The 26,897-nt window shown below is 51.3% G+C and overlaps 3 protein-coding genes across 3 annotated transcripts; 2 read left to right on the top strand and 1 right to left on the bottom strand.

The window, feature by feature from the left end:
* Positions 1-4,068: 4,068 nt before the first annotated feature.
* Positions 4,069-5,849, bottom strand: EI90DRAFT_3285819 (uncharacterized protein). Its single transcript, XM_039066988.1, has 8 exons — positions 5,648-5,849; positions 5,532-5,594; positions 5,390-5,469; positions 5,200-5,312; positions 4,967-5,144; positions 4,867-4,916; positions 4,660-4,809; positions 4,069-4,605 (listed from the first exon to the last, which is right to left on the bottom strand). The coding sequence occupies exons 1-8, from the start codon at positions 5,699-5,701 to the stop codon at positions 4,385-4,387; spliced, it is 909 nt and encodes a 302-aa protein (XP_038921779.1). The 5' UTR covers positions 5,702-5,849; the 3' UTR covers positions 4,069-4,384.
* Positions 5,850-6,221: 372 nt separating this feature from the next.
* On the top strand, positions 6,222-7,225 carry EI90DRAFT_2061520 (uncharacterized protein). Its single transcript, XM_039052502.1, has 2 exons — positions 6,222-7,065; positions 7,128-7,225. The coding sequence occupies exon 1, from the start codon at positions 6,443-6,445 to the stop codon at positions 7,043-7,045; it is 603 nt and encodes a 200-aa protein (XP_038921778.1). The 5' UTR covers positions 6,222-6,442; the 3' UTR covers positions 7,046-7,065; positions 7,128-7,225.
* Positions 7,226-7,344: 119 nt separating this feature from the next.
* EI90DRAFT_3035477 (uncharacterized protein) lies at positions 7,345-10,909 on the top strand. Its single transcript, XM_039058620.1, has 5 exons — positions 7,345-7,456; positions 7,514-7,565; positions 7,617-9,199; positions 9,257-10,106; positions 10,377-10,909. The coding sequence occupies exons 1-5, from the start codon at positions 7,373-7,375 to the stop codon at positions 10,424-10,426; spliced, it is 2,619 nt and encodes an 872-aa protein (XP_038921777.1). The 5' UTR covers positions 7,345-7,372; the 3' UTR covers positions 10,427-10,909.
* The last annotated feature ends 15,988 nt before the right edge of the window (positions 10,910-26,897 follow it).

Here is a 26,897-nt window from a genome sequence, read left to right as displayed (position 1 = left end):
AGAAAAAGAGAAGAAGGAAAGAAGAGAGGATGAGAGGATGAGACAAAAGGAAAGAAGGTGGCAGCATGCCCTGACACCACAGTGCACAAGAAAACCAAGATTTCAACACCTGGTGGGAGCAGGGGTGCAGTTGTGGATGTCGGAGCTGTCAAGAGGCCTTCAGGGCTCCATACTTAGGGAGGCATAGGTAAGATATTGAATTGAGGGGGTGTTGGAAGGGGTTACAGAATATGGAGGCTCCAAGGTTAGTGACGAAGGAGCGGAGGTAAACCAGGAGGACCGGAGGTGGTGGAGGTGATGGCCATGGATGGATATGACAGCTTTCTACTATCAACTGAACTTCAGCGAGGATCAACCTCACTGATCTTGAGGCCGAGGGTGCTTAGGCAAGCAGGCCGAGATTTCAGCTTCAACGACTCAGGGAGGAGCATTGTGCCTCATTCTTGATGTGGTACCAATACTTCAGATGGTGGAGGTCTTACAGGGGACAGAGGTAAGCTAGGGAGGGAATTCTAGTTGATTTCAAACTACTGTACAAGCAATAGTTACAAGCTGTATATAAGCGCTAGAACTGAATAGAAAGTAAGTTGCCAGATCTCTGTCACAGCCGTGCATTCCGGCCCATTAGCCGCCCATCCTGATGCCACCCAAGCCCATTCCCGCTATGCGAGCATGAGCGTGAGCCCTGACCTCAGCCCTATCCTCCCTGAGGACTCCCTGCTCACTCCCCTGCTTGCCCCTAGGCTCCCCTGAACCTGGCCGACTCCCCCACAGCCACACCAACCTTCCTGCCCTGAGTCCGCCTCTGGCACCGTGCCCAGCGCAACTCCTCTACCCCACCCACTCGGCCCCTACAGGGCCGCTACCATTCCCATTCCCATGCCCGACTCCGGCCCAACTCCGAGTCCAGCGCCGCTATGATACCATCGCCGCTATTGCAGCCCTACACTCCTTCCTTTATTTATCTGTTATTGTTTGTTTTGACCCTCGGTCATTGCCAGCCACTGTGCAGCCAACCCCACTCCTTGTTCCCTTTTGCTTCCGGACCCTTCGGCCTTCGGCCCGGGTCCGCTTCAATTCATTCTGCCTTCATATATATCCTGTATATGTCATATCCATACAATCCCGACCTCCGCTCCGGGCTCCCGGAACTCCGAACCTGACTTCCGGAGTCCTACTTCCCTTCCGTCACTTTCTCCTTGCTGACTCCCAAGAGGTTATCCCACCTCCGGCTCGGACACCACCTTCGGTCCGACTCCAGAACATTCCGGGTCCGACCCCAACCTCGACACCTTCCAGACGAGTACGCAAAACCTATGCTCCCGACTCCGGACCTCCGCTCTGGAATCCTGTTCGCGTCTCCATCTCCGGAACCTCCGGTCTTAGCTCCGACCTCGGACTTTGACCCCACCTCCGCTTATACCCATTGTATTGGTTAGCTCATTCCATTTAATTATGTTTGCCAATATTCCGGAGTTTAACTTCCGAGTTCGGACTTTCCGGACTTACGTCGGACCTTGCAACTATTGCATTGCTCCATTCAGTTCCGCTATTCTCCCTCATTCCTATTTGGGCTGCTGCTTCCTTTCTATTCAGTCAGCTAGCCATTCCCCACTCCCAACCTCCTTCCTTCCTCCTTGGGCCTTGGCCCTTCACTCCTCCTTTGGGAAACACCATTGAGTCAAACCCTTGACCCTTGGTGTTGTTCCTCTTTCCATCTCCCTTTGTCTCCTTTTGTCCTACCCTTGTTCCTTTTGATTCCGGACCCCTCCTTATATACAATGTACCTAGTAACTTGTAACCTCAGTCCGAAATTGACCTGAATTCCCCCAAGAGACTTTCCCTCTGCTAGATCTGAAATTAGGGACCCCCAGGACAACCAGCAATGGCACAGCGCTCCGCTTGAGTCGCTGAGGCTGAGGTCCTTCCATGCTAAGTCTCCGATTCCACTCCGGAGTCGTCCGAATCTGCTAGTTCTAACAGTATACTACATTATAGTACTTTAGCTCTAATATCGATGTGACCACGACCCCTAAGTCCTGACCCCAACAAGGCAACCCCAGTAAGTCTGAAATGAGGGCCAAGAGACAGCTAGGGGGCACAGCACTCCCTTAGAGTTGCTGAGGCCAAATGCCCTACCCTTGGGCCTTGTTTGAGGCATCGCGGCCATCGTGGCCAATAGCGGCCCGCATTGGCGACCTTCGGTGCCGACTCCGTGTTAGATACTGATCCGGGGTCGGGCACCGAAGGTCGCCGATGCGGACCGCTAAGGGCCGCGATGGCCGCGATGCCTCAGACAAGGCCCGAGGGTAGGGCATTTGGCCTCAGCAACTCTAAAGGGAGTGCTGTGCCCCCTAGTTGTCTCTTGGCCCTCATTTCAAACTTACTGGGGCTGCCTTGTTGGGGTCAGGACTTAGGGGTCGTGGTCAAATCGATATTAGAGCTAAGGTACTATAATGTAGTATACAGGATATATATATGAAGGTGGAATGAATAGAAGCGGACCCGGGCCGAAGGCCGAAGGGTCCGGAAGCAAATAGGAACAAAGAGCGGGGTTGGCCGCACCGTGGCCGGCAATGACCGAGGGTCAAAACAAACAATAACAGATAAATAAACGAAGGGGTGTAGGGCCGCGATAGCGGCGATGGTATCATAGCGGAGTAGGCGATGTCGCGGAGTCACGCTAGGTCGGTACCAGAGGCGGACTCGGGGCAGGGAGGTCGGTGTGGCTGTGGGGGAGTCGGCCAGGTGCAGGGGAGCCTAGGGGCAAGCGGGGAAGTGAGCAGGGGGTCCTCAGGGAGGATAGGGCTGAGGTCGGGGCTCGCGCTCACGCTCGCATAGCGGTAACGGGCTCGGGCGGGATCGGGACGGGCGGCTAACGGGCCGGAATGCACGGCCGTGACACTCCGGATCAGTGTCTAACAATCTCGCAGAGATTGTGGGTGGAGAAAAGAAAGAGGAAAACAAACAAAGAAGCACATGGTTAAGACAGCAAAGGTCAACCGTGACCTTCACTGTGAGATAACAAGGTGCAGCGAAACATGGAACAAGAGGTTGCAGTGCTCTGCACTGCTGAGTTGTTCAACAACGATTAGGGGAGGGGATTGTCAGGGGACGTGCGTGCTTGTGCAGGATGCTCCGATAACCTAGTTGTGATTAAAGCCAGGGGAAAGGGATGTCCCCATCTTAGGGTCAGCTATATACATGTAGAGTCTGGCAATAAGGAAACCAAATGGATTGCCAATAGAATCACGTGATCATAGAATGTTCCAGAACAATGCCAGAGATGATCCGGGCCACCGGGGCTTAGGTAAGCGGAGTAGATGGGAATTACCGGCATACTTCCCATGCGCATATGCGCAGCCGGCATAGGGTCCAGGGTCATTGCTGATCCCTGACAGGGATGTTGAGATGTGGTGGGGAGTGGTTAGATGGTGATGGGCAGCAAATGGAGTGTGTGGGGAGTGTTTGGGCATGGGAAAAGGTCGGGGGAGGTCATCTAACTCCGGGGAATGCCGGGTCGTGACAGTATGTACAGATATGACATATTCCACAATTTCAGCTTGAAACCAGCAGGCATGTTTAGGACCCTTATTTGCTCTGCTGTGGGCTTAGCATTTATTATGGTGTCAGTTGCAGTAAGTGGGTGTCAGGGCAATAGCCCCGAACCCCGAGCCATATGTAATTACGATGTACATAAAGTCATGTGGGTAAGCGGGAACTTCGGTTAACTGCTTACACACACCGTAAAATACACATCATTGTATCACTTACGGCCTCGTGTGCTGAGCAACCCCACTGAGACCTCACAGTGGAGATGCAGACAGGGTGCCTAATTGGGCCAAGGATTAGCGCGGGAAACTTTGGGACGGAAAGTGCCGTAGCACTGCCATACTACATTTTGCCCGACTATGTGTTTAACTCCGTACCATGTGATTTTTGTATTGAGTAAGCAGAACATTTAGCGTGGGAACGTTTATTTACATGTCCACGGAGCTCCTCAGACTGGGTACGAGTCTGGGCTGGGACCCCCTATGTATAACAAAGCAAAATTAATATCCTATCCCTGGCTGGTCAGGCTGAATGGAACAATCAAAATGATTCATAACCTGGCTTCGGGCCGAGCCAATCAGATCATGACCCTCGGTGATTATTTCTTAGTTTACAAAAAGCAATCCAGCGAACCCATCCATAAATAGTAACCAGAAAGGAATGTGGCCAGCGCCTACATCTAACCTCTGTACCTAATAGTCACCGGTCCATGCACGGTGGGGCTAGTCATGAACGCCGAACTCGCGGCTAACAGTTGTTGCTGGTCATTATTGACTCGGGTCTGGGTTGTACTCTTGGTAATACACTCGACTGACATCCACTCCGCCACAGTTTACTGCACGAGGTGCAACTCAATGTCTCTGGGGGACCGAGACCCCTGGGTCCACGAGGTCCACCCGAAGTGTCTACCTGTCCTGAGCCAGAGAATGACGTTGAGAGCACCACCAGAGGAAAAAATAGCTGAAGTGAGGACCGTCCAACCGTAGCCTGGCTGGTTCGCCCGGAATTGAAGGAAACGAACTGCGGATTGAGGTGCAACCACCATGAAATAAACTAGTACAGGAAAAATGAGTATCAGGGTCGACTGTGCGGGACGATCATACATACCAATAGGATACCATCCCATAGTAATGGCATTCCGCCTCATCACGGGGTTATCATAGTTATGAGACATATCTTGTCGCCATCTGTACGCAATTAGACCATATACAGCTATTGCCACCAAGACGGCAAGCCAGATCCAAGCATCTTCACTTGCTGCAAACCCAAATTTCAATATTAGAAGGCACAACACTTGTGTGGGTTCCTATGTACCGATGCGGAGTCGCGAATTTTCCTTCCTCTTGACAATCCAACACCATAATCTGAATGCAGGATTAGATAATATAAGTGAAGGGGCGCAGGTCGTTCTTACCCAGTGTTGCCATAATATGGATGGAGGGTGGAAGCAGGTATCGACACGATGAGAATGATGAATACGGCGATAAAGCAAATTGATGCTGCCGCAAAGATCTTCGCGCCTCGCTCCCCCAACAAATTGAGGTGGAAAAGCTGGAGGTAGGTCAACGCTGCGATTGCCATGGTGAACCACGCTGAGAACAAGTGCCTGTGAGGAATGTGATGTCGGTTTAGAGGTCGACTACGCACCAACGCCGTCATTGCCGATTTGTCTCATCACAGCTTGCGCTGTGCAGTACGATCCTTCGGTGACTTCACCCTCGAATGCCCACTTGACGGACATAATATTTGATATACCTTGACTAGGGCAACCCGGTGAGTGCGGGTCTGTCATCGTCGATAAGATAAGATTTACATCACGTCTGAAAAGATGGCGCACAGAAACAACACTGATATGGGCTGGAGTCCAAATTTGGAGCCGGGATCCAATCCACTAGCACGTTTGCGGTATGCTCTTCTCTACAGGGTGTACAAAAAGTATGACTCAATGTCTGGAACGGGCGCAAGGACTAGAGTCTCACCAGAGAGTAAATGAGAAGCCAGGTTGCCAGGGTGAAGGACAGCAGGCCAATTTCTGAGATGAGCTCCAAAGGATGTTAGGCAGCAGCTACGCGCCCGGCTGGGAGACAAATCTCACCAGAATACCAGCGCGGAGAGGAAAGCTCTTGCCGTTTGAGCATTTGCTGGCCATGGGTGCAGTGTTAGGTGAGGGAAGCAAGGGAGATATACGGAAACTCGAACTGCCTAATTTGTCGACCTGGCCCTTGCTCACGGCACAAATCCCTCTCCCAGCCTCAAAGAGCACGTGCTTATTTTTTTTTTTGGGGGGGGGGAATGTTATTTATTTTCCCTCCGTTCAACGCTCGCGATTTGTGAATTGAGTAACTGGCGTGAAAGTTCAGTCAAACACCGAATCATAAAAAAGAGAACCACTGACCCCTATGATCATGTGATCATCCAAATAAATAGTGAGCGCTCACCATGTTCCCAAATAGTCAATTAGCTGGACCATTCATCCCAATCGGGCGGTTGCAATTTTCTCTGACGCCTGCTGCACCTCATAGAGAAACTGAAATATCGTAGTAAGTGCAACAAACCACAATCTGATTCTGAGGCACTTTCATTTCTTTCTTCCAATCGTATATATACGAAAAAATGTACTGCCTGACCTCACATATCGCATTCGTCAGTAATTTCAACACTGCTGTGCAGGTAACTACGCAGCTTCATGCCTATCTGGGTCTGCTCGCCCCTATTGGAACCAGCATGTTTCTAAATGAAGCAATGTCACATTGCCTCACATCGTGGTCAATACGAGGCCGCTTCTTGCCTCGACTCAAGTGTCTCTACGTAGATCATTCAACATTAGGGGTAGGAGGCTTTCCGGGCTTCATGCTTCGACTGGTTCACTATCGTCCATAGCATTGGTGTGATGCCTGGCAAAAAACAGCTGCCATCTTCCTCTCGAGGTCCGAAAGGAAAATTTCCTGCCTACCAGCTCTCCACTCCTGGTCCACACTCATGGCGCACATCAGGGTCACACTTGCCCCATATCGCTGGTCCCCAAGAAGCCCAGAACCGTAACAATATCCGCGGGAATCGACAAGATGGATCAACAGGATCGCATCTCGAGGGACCTCCTAGTGATTCGGAGATATCGCCTTTTTGTTGTACTACTGGGTGGTTCGGGCATTGGCCAAGTTTCAATTGGCGTGACAGGTCAACTACACCTCACTTAGAACTGCCTGCGGTTCATCACCCAACCCCTGATACCTCGCGGCTATCGCCAGCTCATCCCGATCCCAAACAGAATACTCTTTCGACGCGCGGCATCGACACCACGCCCAACAACACTTCGAGCCTCCACCCGCAACCAGAACGTGTGGGGTTGGACTCAGACGGGAATTCGGCCCCAGCTAGTGACGGAAAGAAGTCGATCATTATAGGCACTACGGAGCTCATTCTACAGGCAGCTGCCTCCGCTCTTAAATTTTCTCCCATTCCACTTTTGGGGAGATTCCGAGTCTACTGCTGACATTTCTCCAAGTTTACAAGGTTTGAGCAGTGTTCTAGTATCACGATCGGCGATGGCATATGGCTCACGTTGGTTCTCACAGACAGTTGACAGTAATATCGAAAATCTCAAAGGGCTAAATAACGAGGTCGTCAAAGCTTACACAATCATTCTGCGACCGCTCCAACTGTGGACGAGCGAGATTCCTCCCGAAGTAACAGCTCTAATTAAGGAATTCCATTTGTGCGTACATTCGTTTCATTTACACATTTGACTTCAAATTACATACATAGGGTTTTGGATGAACAGACGAAGCAGATGCAAGCACTTTCAGGTCGAAACCTTTCAATGAGAATAGCTTCAGCCTCCGATGTAACCCAACGCATAAACAGCGTGAAGACTTGCATCAACAATGCTGTCACATCATTCTCGGTTCGTTCCCTTAGTGCCTAAAGCATCCATGTTAGCTAATTGGAACGTACCTTGTAGACGGAGGCAGCGATTTTGAACCTCCTTCACACAATTCAGTCTTCAATGCGAAGTACGCTTCTATGCACATGCCTTTGGGCTCTTTACTAAAGAGCGCTACTAGCCGAACTCTCAAGGCTCCCACGGGTCCCTGCTGAGCACACGTTCGTCACGGCCAAGTCAGAGTGCCTGGAAGGCACACGGGAGCTGATACAGAGGTCTATAGTCGAACATCTGAAGAAAGCAGGGAACAGATTTGTCTGGCTGCGAGGTTCGCCTGGAACGGGAAAGACTGCGATTTGCCTGAGCATTGCGTCCAACTTGGAGACACAGCGCGTGTTAGCAGCATCATTTTTTTGGGACAAGAATCAACCGGGAACTGGACTTGACACTATCAAACAGTTTCCCACCACCCTCGCGCATCAACTTTCCCGCTTTAGTGAGGAATTTAAGCTCTCGCTTGTCAAACGTCTTCGGCAGCCAGATCTCGAGCTTGCGCAAAATCTCCCTCCGGAGAAGCAAATGAGGGCTCTGGTTATTGAGCCTATGGTCGGTCTCGAAGGTTTACTGTCATCAACCAAGGACCGCTTCATCATCATCCTAGATGGCTTGGACGAGTGCGGGGATCAGGAAGCACTCAAAGCCTTGATGAAGCTGGTGCTAATGCTTGGTGATTTGCCTTCCACATTCACTGTGTTGGTTAGTTCCCGCCCAGAACCGCAGGTTATTTCAGCATGGGTCGATGCTGGGGATGGGGGTCTCAACATCCCATGCGAAGATGTTGATAAAATTGGGGAGGAGACGTTGTGCACAGTCCGCTGTATGGCAGAAGAGGGCCTTCGAGATTGTGTCAAGAAATCTGCGTGGAAGCCGTCCCCGGAGGATTTTGATGCCTTTGCTTCAGCTTGCCGTGGATTACCTGTTATAGCCTCGATCCGCACACGGGATGTCTGCATTCGGACTCAGCGCGGTTCCACTCTGAAGTTGGAGCTTGAATACCTTCGCAATCTCAGAGATGCACCACTTGACCTAAAATCGGAGTATCTGCGAATACTGCGGCGAGCATACATGTCTGACCAACCTACTATTCCTCCACATGTAATCAAGAATTACCGCCAAGTGATTGGGATGATCATTGCAGCATGTCGGCCACTCAGCTTATATTCAATGTCACAGCTCCTAGGGATAGCTGAGGAGGAAGTCTGTGCAACCCTAGAACCGATCAGCTCAATTGTCGAGTTTTCTTCAGAGAACTCACGGTCCCTCCAAGGTTTGATGCGAGTGCTTCGAATTACCCCCGATGCAGTATACCCCAAATTCTATCATGCAACAATGAAGGAATTCCTTGTGGATCACCCAATTGGTCATGAAAGTGATCAGCCATTCTTCATTAGTGATTTGAAGGGGCATTTCTTGGGACCACTGCTTCTTCAACTTGTAAATGCTGTCATTGAACGGAATGTGTCCAAAATCCGTTCTTTGGGTGATAGCAAGAAGCGGAAAGAATTTCGGGGGAAGAAGCAACCTGAACATGTCCAATATGCTTTCCATTACCTCTTCTACCACTCGGATCCATCAAGACTGTCCTCACAAGATTCCAATGAATTCAGCAGCGAGTTTGATGTCTTCCTCACCCGAAACTTACTTTCATTCTTTGCACTATCACAATCTGATTTCAAGCTGCCTGATGAGTTCCCTCAATCCAATGTAAGTGTAGCTTCACCTGATCCTTCCTAACAAGATGACATTGCTCTTGCCTTGCAGAATCACAATTTTGCTGCATGGTTAGGAGAAGTCAAGAGGGTGAAGGATATGATAACTAAAAATGAACTCAGCTCCTCCCCTTGGCATATTTTTCGGTCAATTCTTCCCTTCACTCCATCCTCATCCCCACTTTTTAAGTCATATGGACACCTCTCTGATCCTATTCGGATTTTCAGCATTGCTGGAGAATTTTCTGGCCTTTCATTTCCATTAAGTGGGGATACTCGTAGCGCTCAAAGGGCTATGGAGGCAAAACTCAGTGCATTATCAATGGATAAGATGGACAGGACTGATCAGAAAGCTGAATTTCTTGATCCTGATATTCGCAATGGTATTGTGACTGCTGCAGCACTCTCACAAGATGGCCGCTACATTGCACTTGGCTTTGGAAATGGCATTATTGAAATTGCTGACATTGACCATCAAGATGCTATCACTCATTTCCAATGTGACCCACCCCATATCCCAGCCTGGATTGGGTTTATCTGTGGCAGCCACCGGATTGCCACTGAAGATAGTGAGGGAAACATCATGGTCTTCAGCCATGGTTTGCCATCTGTGAAAGTTGGTACACTCCCCAGTGGGCCCCACCCTCCTGTTACTCTGGTTGCAGACAATGGCTCATTCATCATACGAGCTCCCCGGAACATTGACTGCAGATGGTATGAAAACATGGTGATCATATATGTTTCAGATGAACCATCCATCCACCCTCTTTCCTCTCCTCACTTTGCTGTTCCAACCTCCAGATCAGCCATGCCTAACTATTGCACACTTGGACTCTCCCCTGAAGGACAATACATTGTTGTTCATGATGGCAATAATATCTCTATTTGGTCAACAAACACACGTGAGTTGGTTCATTTTCATGTGTCTGGTTCAACACTCCCCAACTCCTACAACACCAACCCTCACCCACATCTTATAACCCAAACCCCAACAAAAATCACTTTGCACCGAGAGAATGGCATCCCTCGTCTGCAGAGCCTTGTTGCAGGGCATGATGCTGACCTATTGTGGCTGGAGCGACTCTCCCGAGACCCCCATCAAGGCTCACACAGGCTCCGGATATGCATCGGTCTCGTTATATCACCATCCCTGACCCCTACCTCCCTGGTAGCTACCTCAAGCAAAGACACAACCGGGTCAGAACACAGACAATCTGGCTAAATGGTAAACTTGAACTGTTTCTCCCACGAGATTGCCGCCCAATTGTTCTTGAGAGGCACCAGATTAACAGTCAAGATGTATGGTATGGGGATCGAATGCTGAGGAATGAGAATGGCCTCTACCTTCCTTGTGCTAGCAAAGATGGGACTCGATTCTTGGTCCAAGGTTGTATGCGATCCCCAATAGTTGTTGATATTAGCCAAGTTATCTAGTTCTTTTACAGTGTTTACTGGGATGCTTTTTTTCATCCATTATTTGTGTCTTGTTGTACATGTGCATCATTGTATCCGGAAGTCAGGGACATGGGGACAGTGTCAGATACTGATTTGGAGGGTAGTGCTGGGGTTTGCCAAGGGTGTCCAAGGCATGCTGAGGCTGGCTGAAGGTGCTGGGGGATGAGTGTAAGGAATGGATAGAGAATGGATGATGCACACTTTCCTTTTATTCTTTATACTATAATAATCTTCGGACTAAACAATGTATAACAACTGTATATACATATATAGTGTCCGGCGTCAGGAATAGGGGCTCTGCTCTTCTCCTCCCCCCCTGTCGAATACTAGCTTCATACAGTCTAAGTTATTGACAGTCTGAGGATTGAGGAGTCACCAAGGCCGGCACCCCAACTGTTATAGGAATGGTCCAGAATCTTATGGTCCATGGTTACAAGCAAGTAGAACCAGGTATGCCTCCTTATTGTTTTCCCCTATTTCTCTACCCAAACCCCATGCCAAGCTTTCCCAGGTTATCTTACTAGTTTGGGGACGGTAACGTTCCGTTCCCCCATTCGCCTCAGGCCTCAGTAGTCCGTCTAAGTATATGCTTGATTTGGCTGTATATTGATGGGGTAGAAGTAAAGGCTAATCCGCCTTTTACAGCTACCCCGAGGGTTTATATACAATCTTATACATTCTCGGCACAAATAAATAGAGAAGCTTCCGCGACGCTATATTAGCGTCGCAACATAATTATTACACAACACAACATCAACTGATGTTGTGGGCGGAATATAGACATGGGCCGGGGCCTCACATCCTCCTCCCTTGCGATACTAGATCGCAGACAGGGTACTAGCATATATACACAAGGGGAAAGCAAGCATTTTAAAGAAATAAAATTTTTTAACGTTCTACATACGAAGGATGTATGCAAACGGGGGCACACTCATTGCAGGAGGCTATAATAGTATTTTGTAGGCGAAGCCCACTTAGAGTTTCTCCTGGAACATATGCACCCAGATCTCGACGACAGTGTTGTCGACGATGGAACGACTTTCTCGTCGTTGTGAGTTTATTAAATACCTGTCAGGGCACACCCGCCTGACCCGGTTCCACCCAGGCCCACTCGGGCCCACCTCACCCGTTCACCTGCTCACCCGCTCCCCGCTACCCATCCTTCCTCCCTCTTCCCTCTTTCCTCTTTCTCCTTTATTTCACTCTCCCTTTCTGTTTTTCTTTCTATTTACACGGACCACCTTCCCTTGTATCATTGTACTGTTGACCCGTCCGGCTCGGACACCCTGGACGACTTCCCGCTATGCCCAGCATGCGCACCTGCAGCGGACGCCCTCGGGATCCCCCATGGGGATACCCGGATGGCTGTGGCCTTCTCCGTAGATGATGTGGCACCCGTCATGTGACCCAAGCCGCATGTACATAAATGTACCTGAAGTGGGAACTGAAGAAGTAACCTTCTTCTCACGTTTTCCACTTCAGGTAAGTAGTGTAGTTCTTCCTTTTAATAACAATTCACGTTTTCCACTTCAGTCTAAGTGGCCAGGGACTACAGTCCCAGATCGGGCCCATCAGTACGCGCACCCGCTTCGTCCCCCAAGAGGGTCCCTCCGCCGGGCGCTACAGCCGGGCCCCCTCCACCCCGGACGCATCCCTGACAATACCATCGTCCACCGTGACGATGTTGACAGTGTAGGTCGTCGACGGCAGAGTTGTCGCCGACGAAGAAAATGAATAATCAACGACATTTGCATTGACAAAGGACGAAGGGTACAGAATAGACAATCAATGACAGCATTGTCGTTGACGAAGGTAAGAAATTATTAATCAACGACGGCCTTGTTGTTGACGAAAGTGAGTAATCAATGACGGCATTGTTGTTGACGAAGGTATGGATGTGAGGGGGTCAGTTCCTCATTCGTTTACGCGGCGCTGACCCGGACGGGCCAGAGCCGGATGGGCGATTCGACGTAGTCCTACGAGTCGTCGTGGACCTAGCCGCGTCGACAGCGACATCGTCACTCAGATAGTTGTCGTCATAGTGACGAGTCTCGACGTCAGCATCGTTCATGGACGAATCCTCGTCTTGACGACGGTGTGAGTAATGGACATGGTGCGCAGGATGGCCACGTCCATGAGAAGAGGGAGCATGCCCTTGCACTGGTGGTGCGTGGGCGGATTCGTACACCAATGAGTGTGCATACGTCGGAGGGGGGTATTGCGGTGGAGGTGGGGCGTTTGAATACACCACAGGGTGTGGGCTCGCGTACATCATAGGCGGGTTTGAGTACGACGTTGGGGGAGGGTTCGAGTACATAAGTGCTCGTTCCTGGCATTGAATTTTACGACGCTCACGAGCGTCGTCAGTCATTGGTTTTATCCATCGACATGCGAGGATGTACATCTGTGCAATACGAGCCGGGGGGTACTGATTGGGAAGTCTTTTCACCTCCATCTCAATGTCGTCGTGCGACATACGCATTCGTGAGGCGCGGTTGTTTGTAGCCACCCTGTACCAGTCGGTACAGGTGTTGACGTCCTCTTGCGAGGGCTTGCCCGTCTTGAACGACCAGGCAAGATGGTACATTGTAGCATAGAACCTCACACCTTCTTCGGTGTGTATGTAGTTACGAACCAACTCGAACCACTTAGGTTCTTTGTTGCGGACGAGCACAGCCGCGTCTGGGAATTCGATTCTATCGACATGGTCGATGTCGTAGAAGCGGGTAGGAAGGGCCACCGATCGACAATATGTCGGTGGGGGTAGGGGTTCGCTGTCAAAAACCCGTCGGTTATGGAAGAAGGGGTGAATGCGTGAGTCCGAATGCAGGCGGGGGCTCAACTAGAGGGGGGTCCGAGGGCTCCGGTGATGAACCGAAGCTTCTCAGGGAGCCCGGTTCTGCTGGATGGTACAAGAGGCTCTAAGAAGGACGCGGCCTCAGCGACTCGGGGGGAGCGCTGTGCCTCCGTTACGTCTCTGTTAGTCCTTGTATTTCTTATGTCTGAGGTGTCTTGTAGAACAGAGACAGGAATCACTCAGAGGGACTTGGGGTGGCATTTTAGTCGAGATTAGAACTGAGGAACTACAGGTTCTAATCTACGTGTATTTATAAAAGTGGATGGGGAGGACTTTAGTCAAAGCCCGAAATGACAAAACGGGGAAAACACCGAAAGGTACCGAAAGGTTCCGAACGATATCTAAAACGGGGAACCGAGGTGTCGGGCCAAGGAGGGCGGAGTTGGAGGCCGGAAAATGAATGGGGAAGACAAATGGGGAAGGGGGGTTAGCCGACTGAATGGTAGTAAGAAGGTAGTCGTGCTAAGAATGGAAGATGACTAATAAGTGATAGCGTGAAGGAGATCACCGAAGGATACGGTTAGCTCCGAAAGCGGAGTTGCGTGTCCGAAGGATGTTAGGTGACTCCAATAAATGAAGTGGGCGAGGGAATGGTTTAAGGGCATGTCACGGGATGTCGGAGGTCCGTCAGGATATCGGAGCAAATCCGGGGTCTCCGAATGTTCCGACTCGGGACCGAGGTTCCGGGATGGGAGTAGCCAAGGTTCGGTGTGCCGCAACCCGACCGGAGCTGAGACAGCCAGGAGGGAAGGTGATTTGGAGAGTGGGGAGGCATGGTGTAGGGGATGGTGAAGTTGTTAGGAAGGTGTGATGTGGTGGGAGTGTGCGGGGTCGGGATTCCGGGATATGACATTCGCCATGCACTTCAGTGAGTTTGGCGTCATAGTACTCGTAGTAATGGTAGCCGGGTGGACGGTTCGCGACGAATTCTTCGAATGGGGCATCAGGGTCGATGACCCATTCGCCTTCCATCTCGTCATCGTCGGACATGGGAGCCCATCTCTTGGAAGAGGTGGTTTTTTTCGACGGCGCAGACTTGGCCGACGCAGGATCCACCGGGCCAACCCTGGGGATAACGATGGTTTGGGGAACAGTGGGCCGTGACGACGAGGGAGCAGAAGATGTGATCGGGGCGGGTTTGGGAGATGCAGGGCGTCCCCTTGCCGTGTGCGCGACTCTAAAGACGTCCTCGTTGAGTTCGTTGTTGGCCTTTTGGAGGGATTCGACCCGTCGATGAAGACGGTTGTTTTCAGAACACAGGTCGTCGGCCTCGTTCTGCAGCATCTCATACTTGTTCCTGAGCTCATCGAGCTCATCATTCCTACGTTCGTCTTCGAATGTAGTCTCTTTACGTTTCTCGAGTTTCTTCTCGATACGGGCCCACACGACTTCTGTAATCATTTCGAGTTGATCGAGCCCTGTCTGCGTGGAATGCGGCAGGTGGGGGTATTTCTCACTCGCGCTTATGCGAGTGGGCAGGACCAAATGGTCCTGTTTTGGGGTTAAAACGCCCATGCTGGGCGCTTCAGGGGTGACAGTCTGAGCGACTGTGGAGTTGTCATCCATCGACGACATGGCAGCATCCATGGTGGGACTTACAGGTGGGGAGTTGGGACTGGAGTCTACAAGGGCCTCCTTGATGGGGGAAAGGTCGAGGGAGGAATCAGCGAGGGGGGATTCAGTCGCGTTCATTTGAGCGATTTCAAATTTGATGGTAGGAAGCAGGATTTGATCCCGCTTTCGTCGCATTTATCCGATATTATTCGGATATTCCCGGACTTGCCAGTTTAGGCAACTCATGGCTTCAACGCCATAGTTGGCCGTGATAAGGCATTGATATCCGCTGGTATCGGACCGGTAGGCGACGTTCACGCTGTGGTCATGATGGTCCGCTGGATCTATTGTCTGGCATCTGATCCCATCGTTGACGGTTCAGTTCCTCGACGTTCTCTACCCCTTGTACTGTTAGGTAGTCATCCAACGCAATTAGATCATTTACGTTAGCCAAGGGTTCCCAAGTAAGGTCACCAAGTCCCCATCAGACACGGAACCATAAAGACTTATCGTCGTCCCATCGATGGTCGACGATTTCCTTAACCTGGTATTCCCGTTCTGGGTCGTTGCCAAAGTCGTAAAATACTTCTACGGCGCGCCCAGGGAACAGCACAGAATCATTCAGCTCATGAGGTGCGAGCCGTGAGACGTGGAACTTCGCAAAGATATTTCTTTGCGTCAACACTGGGGGAAGCCTGAGGACATAGTTTGATGAGTCCTCAAATACCTCCAGTATTTCGTAGGGGCCAATATAAGTTGGCAACAACTTATGCGCCCTCCCCTTGGGGAGGTTCAGATCTTTCGTTGAAAGATATGCGTAGTCCCCTTTCTTCAGTTTTGGGGAATCAGGGCGCCGATGTCAGTTTGCCTGGATAGCCTGTTCCACACGACTCTTAATAATAGCGTTGTGAGCGGCCTGAATGTTGTCCAGGGCCCGCTGGGCAAAGGATTTTACCCCCAGCAATTTGGATGACGGCAGAGACATGGTCATCTGTGGGAGGTATCCGTATACCAACTCAAACGGGGCGAATCCCGTTGATTTATTCGCACTTGAGTTCAATGCAAATTCTACCATGGGTATATGCACGGCCCAATCTCGCTGATCGGGTCGGACGAATGACCGAAGGATCTGGACCACTGTCTGGATCGCTTGTTCTGCTTGGCCATCCCCTTGAGGATGGAACGCGGTAGTTAACTTGAGTTTAACACCCATGAGTCGGTGTAACTCAGTCCAAAATTGAGACGTAAACTTCGTGTTGCGGTCTGACACGATGGATGTTGGCATGCCGTGCAAGCGCACGACATGTTGCAGGAACAGATGCGCCAGCTCAATAGTCTTGACCTGGGTCGTCACAGGCACTAGGTGAACCTGGCATGTTAGTCAGCACAGAACTACCCAAAGGTAGTTATAACTCAGGCTCGTCGGGAATGGTCTGACGAAATCCATGGCGATTGACTCCCAAGGTTTCTCAGGGACCGGGAGCTGGTGAAGCAGTCCCGGATATCTGAGTTTGCTTTTCTTGGTTGTCTGGCACGTCCCGCAGGATGTGCAGAATTTCTCGATGTCTTTTGACATCAAAGACCACCAGTAGTGTTTGCATATGTACTCAAGCGTCTTCTTGGCGCCGAGGTGACCAAGGATTCGGTGTGCGTGCTCGATCGCGATGCCCATTATCCTCTCCCCTTTATGAATAGATTCAGGGAGGACAAGTTGTGGCTCGCCTGAATCATTCAGACAGAAAATTAGGCCATCGACGATCGAGAACCTAGGGAAATCCCCAGGTTTTGCCAGGATCCCTCTCCAACCATTGTGTTTGGAGTAGCTGTCTTTCACACTTGCGATGAAAGCTTTGTCCTCCACATGAGGATGTAGTTCTGCCAATGGCAGCAGTACATCTTCGAGGGAAAGCTCCCTCCTCCCTTGACGATCGTCAGGGGGATCGAGCACGGATGCCTCGAGATCTCGTGGCTCCTGAGCGTCTCCGATAGAGTGGGACGCACTTAGGCATATGCACTGCACTCTCAACCTGTGCAGGTGTAATAATTCCCGGGCTTCCTCAGCACGCGCCAAGGGCAGGTCGTCGCCCTCTTTATCAATCCGTATATCTGCGGATACGTAATCGTCGTAGTGGACATCCTTGTCTGACGAGGACTCATAGTATCGCGACAGGGCGTCAGCCACTTTGTTTGTGTGGCCTTGTACATACATGATGTCACAATTGAAACCGTGAAAGAAATTCTGCCAACGAATGTGACGCGGCGCAGTGTGATTCTTCTCTTTGAAGTAAGTAAGCGCCTTGTGGTCAGTGACCACAGTGAATTTCCGCCCACCAGTCAGCTCGTCAAGCCATTTGGTGAGCGCTTCCAGAACACCTAGAGCTTCTAGCTCATAGGCGAAATATGCCCGTTGAGTCGGGGTGAACTTCTTCGACATAAATGCAGCAGGGTTAGAGGTTTGCCATTCTGCACCCTGTGCGAGCATGGCCCCGACGCCAGCAGGGCAGGTGTCGGTGATCACCCAGACACAGTACTTGTCTTGGTCTTCTGAATCCGGTATATCCCAGATTATGGGCTTTAGAATCGGCGTCTTGCACGCGATTACTTTGATCTGCGCGAAGCATTTTTTGTGTAGGGCACTCCAGCGGAACGGCATATGGCTGGTGCATATGGATTGCAACGGTCCAGTGTATGCACTGACGTTGGGCAGGAATTTCGCTAGGTACTCAATGAGCCCTAGGAATCGCAGAACCTCAGTGTGGTTCTCTGGCGTTCGCCAGTTCCTTATTTTGTCTAGTTTGTCGGAATCTGCGTGGATTCCATTTGAGTCCACCTTACACCCCAGTATGTCGAGTACAGGGGCGAATGGCTCAAATTTTCTTGGGCTCACATAGAGCTTCTCGTCTCTTAGACGAGTATATATCCACAAGAATTTCTCGTTGTGTTGTTTCACTGACGTAGTTCCAGTGAAGATGTCGTCGAACCATACGTGGACAGCTCGACCGATTTGGTCCCTTAGGATCCAAGTCAAAACGCGCTGGAACGTGGAAGGGCCGTTACAGTCCCCTTGTTGCAGCACGTTCGATATGAAAGTACCGTACGGGGTACTCATCCCCATGTATTGTACGCAGTCCAGTTCGATACGAATCTGTTCGTACGCATCCGTCATATTGATCTTTGATTGATAAGTTACCCGAGCCATACTATCCATGATGAAACGCATGTCAGGCATGGGCGTGACATCGAGAATGGAGTTCGCATTGCGATTTCTCGCATCGATTACAGTCCGTAAAGAACCGTCCTTCTTTGCAAGACAAAGAAGTGGAGCCGCTGTCACGACTGCCTTGCGTTCCCACCACTTGGCTCGCTCATAACGAGCAATCTTTTCTTGAAGCTGTGGTTCGAGGGCCTGAGGGCACGTAGCCCTTCTTTCTATATGTTTTTTATTCGGATCAATCAAGTTGATCCGGTGGTTAACCTCCCTGAACGGAGGTAGGACTTCAGGGGCCGGCACCATGACGTCTTTGAAACGTTCACGCCACCAATTCCTGAGTGGCACGAATTCAGGGTCTGTCATTGGCAGACCTTCTAAATGGGAACAGTCGGGAAGCCTGAGATCTTTCGACCTCGGGCTTGGCCAGTGATTGGGCCACTGGGAGGTATCCGCATCTTTTTGAGCGGAGATGGCAAGGACGCGTGGCGAAGGGTTTCCAGCCTTCGCTGTATTGCATCATGCCATCTGTTTAGATGACAGTTCGGATCTCAGTGCACGGGGAAGTTTGGGGCGACCGCATGCAGCAGCCCCCACTGAGGTTTTACCCCGTTCCGTCAGGACATCAAACGTTTTGATGTCGCCCGTGTTTATGTGGACGGTGTGAGTCTCGAAATTGAGGGACTGTCATGACCGACAAATCCCGGGGCTCCGTCAGCGGTGAACCAATGCCGATAGGCGAATCTGCCGACCCGAAACCCATCCTAACCAGCCCCCAACCCCATGTCTGGCCTCCTGCCTTACTGCGTGAGACTTGGCCAGTAATCAGAACCTAGACCCTGCCGGTATTCCGACCTTACCTCCAGTTCCTGAGCCCTTGGTGCTCCCGGCATTCGGTCATGCCTGCCTTGTCTCCATCCGAACCATACTCATCACTTCCCGCTATGTGGTCACAGCCATGCCCCGCTTCCGTGCATTCCGCACCCTCTGCCCACTCCGCACCCTCTGCCCATCTCTGCACCTTCTGGCCACTTCTGGTTGCCCTTGACACCTCTGGTCAGGTCAACACCTCTGTACCTCTGTTGGCCTTCATGCTGTCCTTGTGTGACAGTGCTGGCAGATCAACCTCTGTTCGCGGACTTGTGTCGGCACCGCACCGACCCCGCTTATTTGCGGACTTGTATCGGCGCCGCGCGCTGACCTCCGCTTTTCCTCTGGCCATTTGTCACTTGGCAGCTTATCATTCATTCTTTGCCGAGTGCCATTTATTGTTTGCTTCCCTGCCAATATTGGCATTTGATCCCCTCTTTATTGGCACTAGGTTATTGATCTCATTCAGTTATTCATCAATAACCCTTGCCACTTATTGCTTATTGATCTGTTCCTCGTTTCCAGTTCCCGGGCCCTTGTCCTTATTTAGTTTGACAATCCCCGCTTATCTCCGCGCCGGACCGCACCAGACTGACCGGCCTTCTATATTCCCTCTTGCCTATTTATATACCTTGCAAATACTTCTGGGGACCTCAGTCTGAAATCAACTAGAGTACCCCCCTGTCTGGTCTGAGTCCCTCCTTCTGCAAAGGGGGCTTCCCCCCCTCTGAGTCCGTGCTCGCGGAGTCCGTGCTCCTCCTATAGGTCCGCTCTGCCCGCAAGTCTTGTTTGAAGTCCGCTGTGAGTGTCAATCCGTAAATATGGGATCTCCCCCAAACGTCAAGCTCAGGGCACAGCGCTCCACCTGAGTCGCTGAGGCCGCGATCCCACTCTGCTAACCTTGAACAGCGCTTCCGGACGCGCCGCATATTTCCGCCTGCATATCCGCGCGCGCGCTCCAACAGACCTCTGCATCACCTCCGACCCCAACTCAGACAGAAACCCATTCCGTCTTCAGTCCGTCTTTTGACAGTCTGCCCGACTCTGACAATATTCCTCACTCCAACAATATTCCCAGTCTCTGACAGCAATCCAGACTCTGACAGGGACGCTCCATTGGCATTCAGCCAAGGAGCTCCGAGAATGGTGTCGTAGCAGTCAATGTTGACGACGTCAAAATAGTGAGTAGACGTAACCCCGTGAATGGTTACGGGAGTATTCGTGCCGTACATTATGCACGAACGACTGTTTTTGGTCCCCATCTGGAGAACCAAGGGGTTTGGCAACTCGAGCAGTGGAATGTGAACTGCTCGGACAAAATCTGGAGATAGGGCGTCTGTTTCAGCGCCACTATCAAATAGGACAAAAGTGTTTACCCCGGCGATGTTAACCTCGCCGGTGAGCGTCTGCCTTAAGTCGGCGCTGCGGTTTTCAGGGTATTTACCCACCTCTCGCGAGATTCTAAACTTCGCATCGAATATTGGCGGGATTTTCTTCAGAAGCTTGTTAGGCACTGAAGAACTCATCACACTTTGCGTTGACAGCTTCCCCGATGAAGATTTTGGGACCGGTATAACACCATCCCTCTTGTAGGTCTTTACTGCGTCGTCGACAAGCTCAGCTACTATCTGCTCATCAGATGGCAGTTTGTCTGCTTGCCGAGCAGATGCTAATTTAATGGAGAAGTTTTCGTCCATGGGATCCACGAACGTCATAGCACCAACGAACATGTCGGCGTCCACTTCTACGTACTCCTCCTCCGCCTCAGCGAGGAGGTTGGGATCGTATGGGTCGTCCACGAGTTTATCGTCGAACGCCTCATCATCGGCCATATAGTCCTGCACCTCTGCAGGATCTTCAACACCTTCCGGTTCTTCTACAGGCTCCGAGTCCTGTAGGTCTCGTTCGTCAGACTCGACTGCTATGTTGTACATGCGTGGTTTGGGCTTGTCGTGATTTGGGCAATCACGTTGATAGCCTATTTTCCCGCATTTAAAACAACACGGTTTCCCATCCTTATCCAAGGATGGCGTCGATTTCGTCGCTGTAGACGACGTCGACTTCTCTGTTTTTGGAGCCGGTGAATAGCTCGCGTGGAAGGTCGAGCGTTGTCCGCTCTTCAGAGATGATGTGTTTCCCCCAAATGTGTTTTTGTACACTTTCTTGGCGGACAAAGAATCAGCAGCTTTTTTGGGTGCTGCTGCGGTGTTGGCTTGTTTTTGCATCGTTTTTGATGCGGCTGGCACTTGCGAGTCGTTACGATATGCAGAGATCGCCTTAATTGAATCATATGCATGGTCCAGGCGGAGCACGGCGGTCCACAACTCGTCTTTCGTTGTGTAGTCCATGGAAATGTCGTGGCGCATAACCATCTCCCGATGCATTTCACCAGGGATGGCGTTCAGGAAACGTTCATTGAACGTTGCCTGGTCAGGAGGCGTGATCATCTCAGCTGCACGATACAGCTGGTTATAGAAGTGTTTGATTCCCTTCGCGGAATCGTATGAAAGCGTTTTGAACGCTTTCGTGGATGCTACTGCTGCAGACTTCTTGATGAAGGTGCAGATAAGGATCTCTAGTAGATCCCAGAATGGGGGGGTTACCCCGTTCTGCACTCCAATGTGTATATAGTGCATCAGGAGGTCTTGCGCCTTGCCTTCAACGGCGGTTGTCAAAGTGTGGACGTGAAACTCGTTGTAAGCTTCACCCTTCCACCCACACGACGACATATAGGCTAGCCAGGAGTGCAGCCAGTTGTGGAATATCTTCGAGTTATTCTCTCCAGACCATTTGATGGTCGGAGTCAGTCCCTGCATCTTTTTGAGCAGTTCTGGGCGTACATCTGCAGGCAGTGGCTGCAGGATTCGGACCTCCACACTTCAGCGTGCAGATTCAAGAAGCTGGGTCATGAACTCAGATGAATCAGGCACTACTCATGCCGCAGGTGCTGCGTATGAACGCATGGTTGAGTCAAACAAACCGGGTCATACAGACAAGCGGTTTGGAAAATTGGATGAAGGCTCCCGTTTTGCTTCGGTGCCAAATGGGTCAAGAAATGGTGGGTTGGGCCAGGACGAGCCACCCTCGCCACCATCCTTGTCATCACCATCGCCACTCGGACGGCAGGGCCTTCTTCCCGAGTTAGACCTAACTTGGTCTACATGCCTCTTGCCCCCTTCTGGAGCCGCAGGCGGTTGTGAGAATCGGTGGTAGTTATCCAGCACTCGTCTGAGTGCTGTGCCGTGGGACAGTCTTTCGGGGTCTTCACCGTTTGCCCCACGACCCACGTTGTATACGAATGCTGCATCTGCATCCAGATGGGCATTAAAGTCGAAAGTAGATTCGCTGAGACTACGCTTAGCGAAGATAGGTCTGACCTTGGCGGGCTGTCTGCCAATGTCATCTACACGATCCTGGACGTAGATCGGGCGTTTTTTCCGTGCGTAATAATCGTACGGAACACTGGTGGCTTCCGCGTCACCGTCCTCCTCTTGTATCGTCTCCACAGTGGCCTTCATCGGCACTGCTTTCTTTCTCCCGTGGTCGGGAGGGAAATTACGCGTTTGAGTAGCGTCAACGCGTGGTATTTTCACCCCACCGTTCGTGGGTTGGGATGACAGAATGAATGGCGCGGGCATGAAGCCTGGTCTGAAATGGAATGGAGAAGTTCCACTCTCCCCCGTAGTCGATGATCCAGCCAGTTGTCCTGGGTCGATCTCCCTACCTTTTCCCTTGGCGTCAGTGGTTACTGGTGCCATCGATGGGGTAGGTGGCTTAGTTACACTAAAGATGGGAACAAAATGTCCATCAGATTCTTGTACCTCGACGGACGTGCGTGAACTTGTCGCCTCTGTGACGACAGCAGAGACAGTGGGGATCCCTCCAGGTATGGGGACCCCACTGATTGGTTGACCCATTGGATTAACGGGGACTACAGGGACCTCCTGGGGCGCTTGCGCCTCCACAGCGGGTTTAGTGATTGGTTGACCCGTTTGATTAACGGGGACTACAGGGACCTCTTGGGGCGCTTGCGCCTCAACAGCGGTTTTTTTCGTCTGGTCAGAGACGACGATGGGGTCTCCACCCGTTGTTGGGTTCACTGGAGGGTTTGCAGATGGGTTATCCACTGTTGCTGCGGGTGGCTTTGGCTCGTCGCGTCGAGATAGCGCGAGGAGAATTTCGTTTAGTTTCTCATTAAGTCTTTCCTCCACCTTAATGATGTTACGATCTAGACGAGCGATGTTATCGCTATTCCCAGAGATTTGGGTATTCATGTTACGGACATCGCCTCTCAAGTCAGCGATGTCATCGTCGACTTGGTCAATGCGATTTCTTAGTACTCGCGCCATTTCAGACGTGAGGGAGTGGGTTGGGGATGGAGGACGCGACGCGCGCATTGGGATGAATGCCGCGAGAGTCTCCGCTGCGAGGGCTTCAGACGTTGTGACTTCGTCAACGTCTCTCATATAGGTGGGATGCATCTGAGATGCATCCCTGGGCCCTTGCAGGCCCAGATCGCCACCATCACTTGAGGTGGTGTCGTCTTCCACCCTACGGCTAGTGGAGGGGCCGGCCATGTTGGCGGGAGCGTTTGACGTGCTCCTGGTGTTGTATCTCCACGACATCCAGAAGAGGTGTCGAGTCGTTCAACAAGTTCGTGTGAGAACTTGATCGAAGTCGCGCATTGTCAGGGGCCGACGACGCGCATGTTGCCAAATGGGGTTTCGGTGCCGGTAATGCAGTGCCGAGAATGGAAAGAGAATAATAGTGTAAAAAAGTGAAAGGTTATCTTACTAGTTTGGGGATGGTAACGTTCCGTTCCCCCGTTTGCCTCAGGCCTCAGTAGTCCATCTAAGTATACGCTTGATTTGGCTGTATATTGACGGGGTAGAAGTAAAGGCTAATCCGCCTTTTACAGCTACCCCGAGGGTTTATATACAATCTTATACATTCTTGGCACAAATAAATAGAGAAGCTTCCGCGACGATATATTAGCATCGCGACATAATTATTACACAACACAACATCAACTGATGTTGTGGGCAGAATATAGACATGGGCCGGGGCCTCACAGTTTTGGTGCTGGCTGGGGGAATTGTTGAATTTCAAGGGACTTCCCTTGACCATTACAACTTTTATATTAGATATAAACTAGTCATATGACATGTAAAGGCAAATGCCGAAAAGAGGTTTTCTTCATCTAATACCTAACCCACAAAAACCTTGTACCATGATTGTAACTGCCATACCATTGTGCCACCACTGTAAGCCTTCTCTGTAACATCTGACTTGGTCCATATCGATGTCTACATCGATATTCTTACAATCTGTGAGAAAACCTCAACGGCCCAGTGAGTGCTCAGACACCGGACCTCACTCTTCCCACTCCCACCCCCCCACTGGGTGGTTGAGCTCCCATTCCTATCCTTCCTGTAGTACCCTACTGGGTCCTACAACCCTTCCTCCCTTCTTGGGAGGGAGAAGTGACCCAGGCAGCCCCAGGATGCCTGGCCACGTACCCGTGGGCCCAAATTCCCACGGTCACTCACTACTGTGCACTGGTCAACCAACCTGTCTGTCCCAACAAATCCCGCTACTGGTACGCTCCCTTGAGCGCCAAGTAACCGATAGACAACCACTGGGCTACTCCCTCAAGGAGTGCCAACTACCCATGCTACCGGTACGCTCACATGAGTGCCAAGTCACCGCTAGCCAACTGTTAGATGACTCCCTCAAGGAGTCCCCACTATACCTGCTGTCGGTATGCTCCTTGGAGCGCCAAGTTGCCGCTAGCCAACTGTTAGGTGGTTCCCTCAAGAAGCCCCCATTATACCCGCTGCCGGTACACTCCTGTCAGGGCACACCCGCCTGACCCGGGCCCACCCGGGCCCACCCGGCCACACCACACCCGCTCCCCGCTGTCTATCCCCCTCCCCCCTCCTTCCTCCCTCTCCTCCCCTTTCCTTTCCCTCTTCTTTCCCCTTTCTTTATTTCATTCTTCTCATCTTCCTCTTCTTGTTTATTTCTTTCTATCTACACAGACCACCTTCCTTTGTATCGATGTACTATTGACCCGTCCGGCCCACACACCCCGGACGGCTTCCCGCTGTGCCCAGCACGCGCGCATGTAGCGGACGCTCTCAGGATCCCCCACGGGGACACCCGGATGCCTGCAGCTGCCTCCGAGGATGACATGGCACCTGTCATGTGACTCAAGCCGCATGTACATAAATGTACCTGAAGTGGGAACCGAAGAAGTAACCTTCTTCTCACATTCTCCACTTCAGGTAAGTAGTATAGTTTTCCCCTTTAATAATAATAACACATTCTCCACTTCAGTCTGAGTGGCCAGGGACCACTGTCCCGGATCGGGCCCGCCAGTACGCACGCCCGCTCCACACCCCGCGACGGCCTCAGTGCCGGATATTACCCCCGGGCCCTCTCGACCCCGGACGCGTCCCTGACAACTCCTCAGAGTGCCAAGTTACCGTTAGCATGACACCACACCTGCTGCCAGTATGCTCCTCAGAGCGCCAAGTTACCATTAGTACACCCGGTCTCAGATCTCCTCCTGCTCTCCCTTCAATGGCTATGCAGCCACTCCTGTCCGTGAGCAGAACAGCTCAGGTTGGGTTCCCCGGAACCCATTCCTGTAACACCAACTGGCCTTACACTTTTTTAGACTCATTGGGCTAGTTTCACATGCCCAAACGATGCATGTGCATGCACCTGACATGCACTGCCACACTCTCAACTCACTTCTCTCATGATTTGTGCTCTCATGGCACCTCTGGCCTACACCCAAGTTCTCCAAATCATCCTCACATGCTCAACACACCTACATGTGTTTTAATGCCAATCCATGTGCTTTCCTGAGGGGACACACAAATTCATGCATGCACCTAGTACTTTGTGCTTGTGCATCCTCTGGTCTCTCCTCATGCATTTTCACACACTGATGGCATTCCAGACATGTGCTTGCATTGTCTAGGTCTTCTCAATTACACATATCGCACTTACATGTGAACATGACTCTGGAAACCTCACTGTGCTAGGTCAACAGTCACGGTCTCCCTCAGGACAATCCTCTCTCTTGTCATATCCATCCATGGCCATCACCCTCCACTACCTCTGGTCCTTCTGGATTACCTCCGCTCCTTCATCACTAACCTTGGAGCCTCCGGATTCCGCAACCACCTCCGACTCCCCCAATGGTCACCACCCCCTCAATTCAATGTATTACCTATGCCTCCCTAAGTACGGAGCCCCAAAGGCCTCCAGACAGCTCTGATGTCCACTAGCACACTCCTGCCTCCACTGGGCAATTTAGTTGCTTGCCCTGCAAGCCTACCTTCAGGCCGATCCCTCCTTTCTGTTTCTGGGTTATAGCCCATCACTCTGCTAGACCCGTAACCTGACTCGTTGGTAATATTCAGTCAGCTAACATGTAACTCCGTTAGCTCCACTCCGCTCAGTCCCATCGTTCATGGGCCCACCCCCCATGTAACTGTATATACATAACTTGTAGATAGGTTACACCCTAGTGATAAAATCAACTAGAGTTTCCCTCTTCTAGTTCTCTTTTCCAGTTAGTAAATTAGGGCACGGACGTGTAACTAGGCACAGCACTCCTGGTCTAAGTCGCTGAGGCCAAAGCCTTCTGCCACAGGGACGTCTCCCTCATCCTGCATCCGGTCTCTGACAGTCTGCTCAGTGGTTGCTTGCGGCGACCAGCAGGAGGAGGGGCAA

The sequence above is a fragment of the Cantharellus anzutake genome, assembly GCF_015039405.1.
Source record: "Cantharellus anzutake strain C23 chromosome Unknown EI90scaffold_5, whole genome shotgun sequence".
Lineage (NCBI taxonomy): Eukaryota > Fungi > Basidiomycota > Agaricomycetes > Cantharellales > Hydnaceae > Cantharellus > Cantharellus anzutake.
The sequence above is the reverse complement of the archived record's forward strand: the minus strand, read 5'-3'. Positions and strand labels throughout refer to the sequence as shown.

Bases quoted from the DNA above. Each gene is read 5' to 3' on its own strand.
- EI90DRAFT_3035477 (XM_039058620.1), top strand. From the start codon at position 7,373: ATGAGAATAGCTTCAGCCTCCGATGTAACCCAACGCATAAACAGCGTG. The intron at 9,200-9,256 runs GTAAGTGTAGCT...CTTGCCTTGCAG, and splicing joins ATGAGTTCCCTCAATCCAAT to AATCACAATTTTGCTGCATG. The intron at 10,107-10,376 runs GTGAGTTGGTTC...CCTCCCTGGTAG, and splicing joins TATTTGGTCAACAAACACAC to CTACCTCAAGCAAAGACACA.
- EI90DRAFT_2061520 (XM_039052502.1), top strand. From the start codon at position 6,443: ATGCCTGGCAAAAAACAGCTGCCATCTTCCTCTCGAGGTCCGAAAGGA.
- EI90DRAFT_3285819 (XM_039066988.1), bottom strand. From the start codon at position 5,701: ATGGCCAGCAAATGCTCAAACGGCAAGAGCTTTCCTCTCCGCGCTGGT. The intron at 5,595-5,647 runs GTGAGATTTGTC...CATCCTTTGGAG, and splicing joins CTCTCCGCGCTGGTATTCTG to CTCATCTCAGAAATTGGCCT. The intron at 4,917-4,966 runs GTAAGAACGACC...TCCTGCATTCAG, and splicing joins CCATATTATGGCAACACTGG to ATTATGGTGTTGGATTGTCA.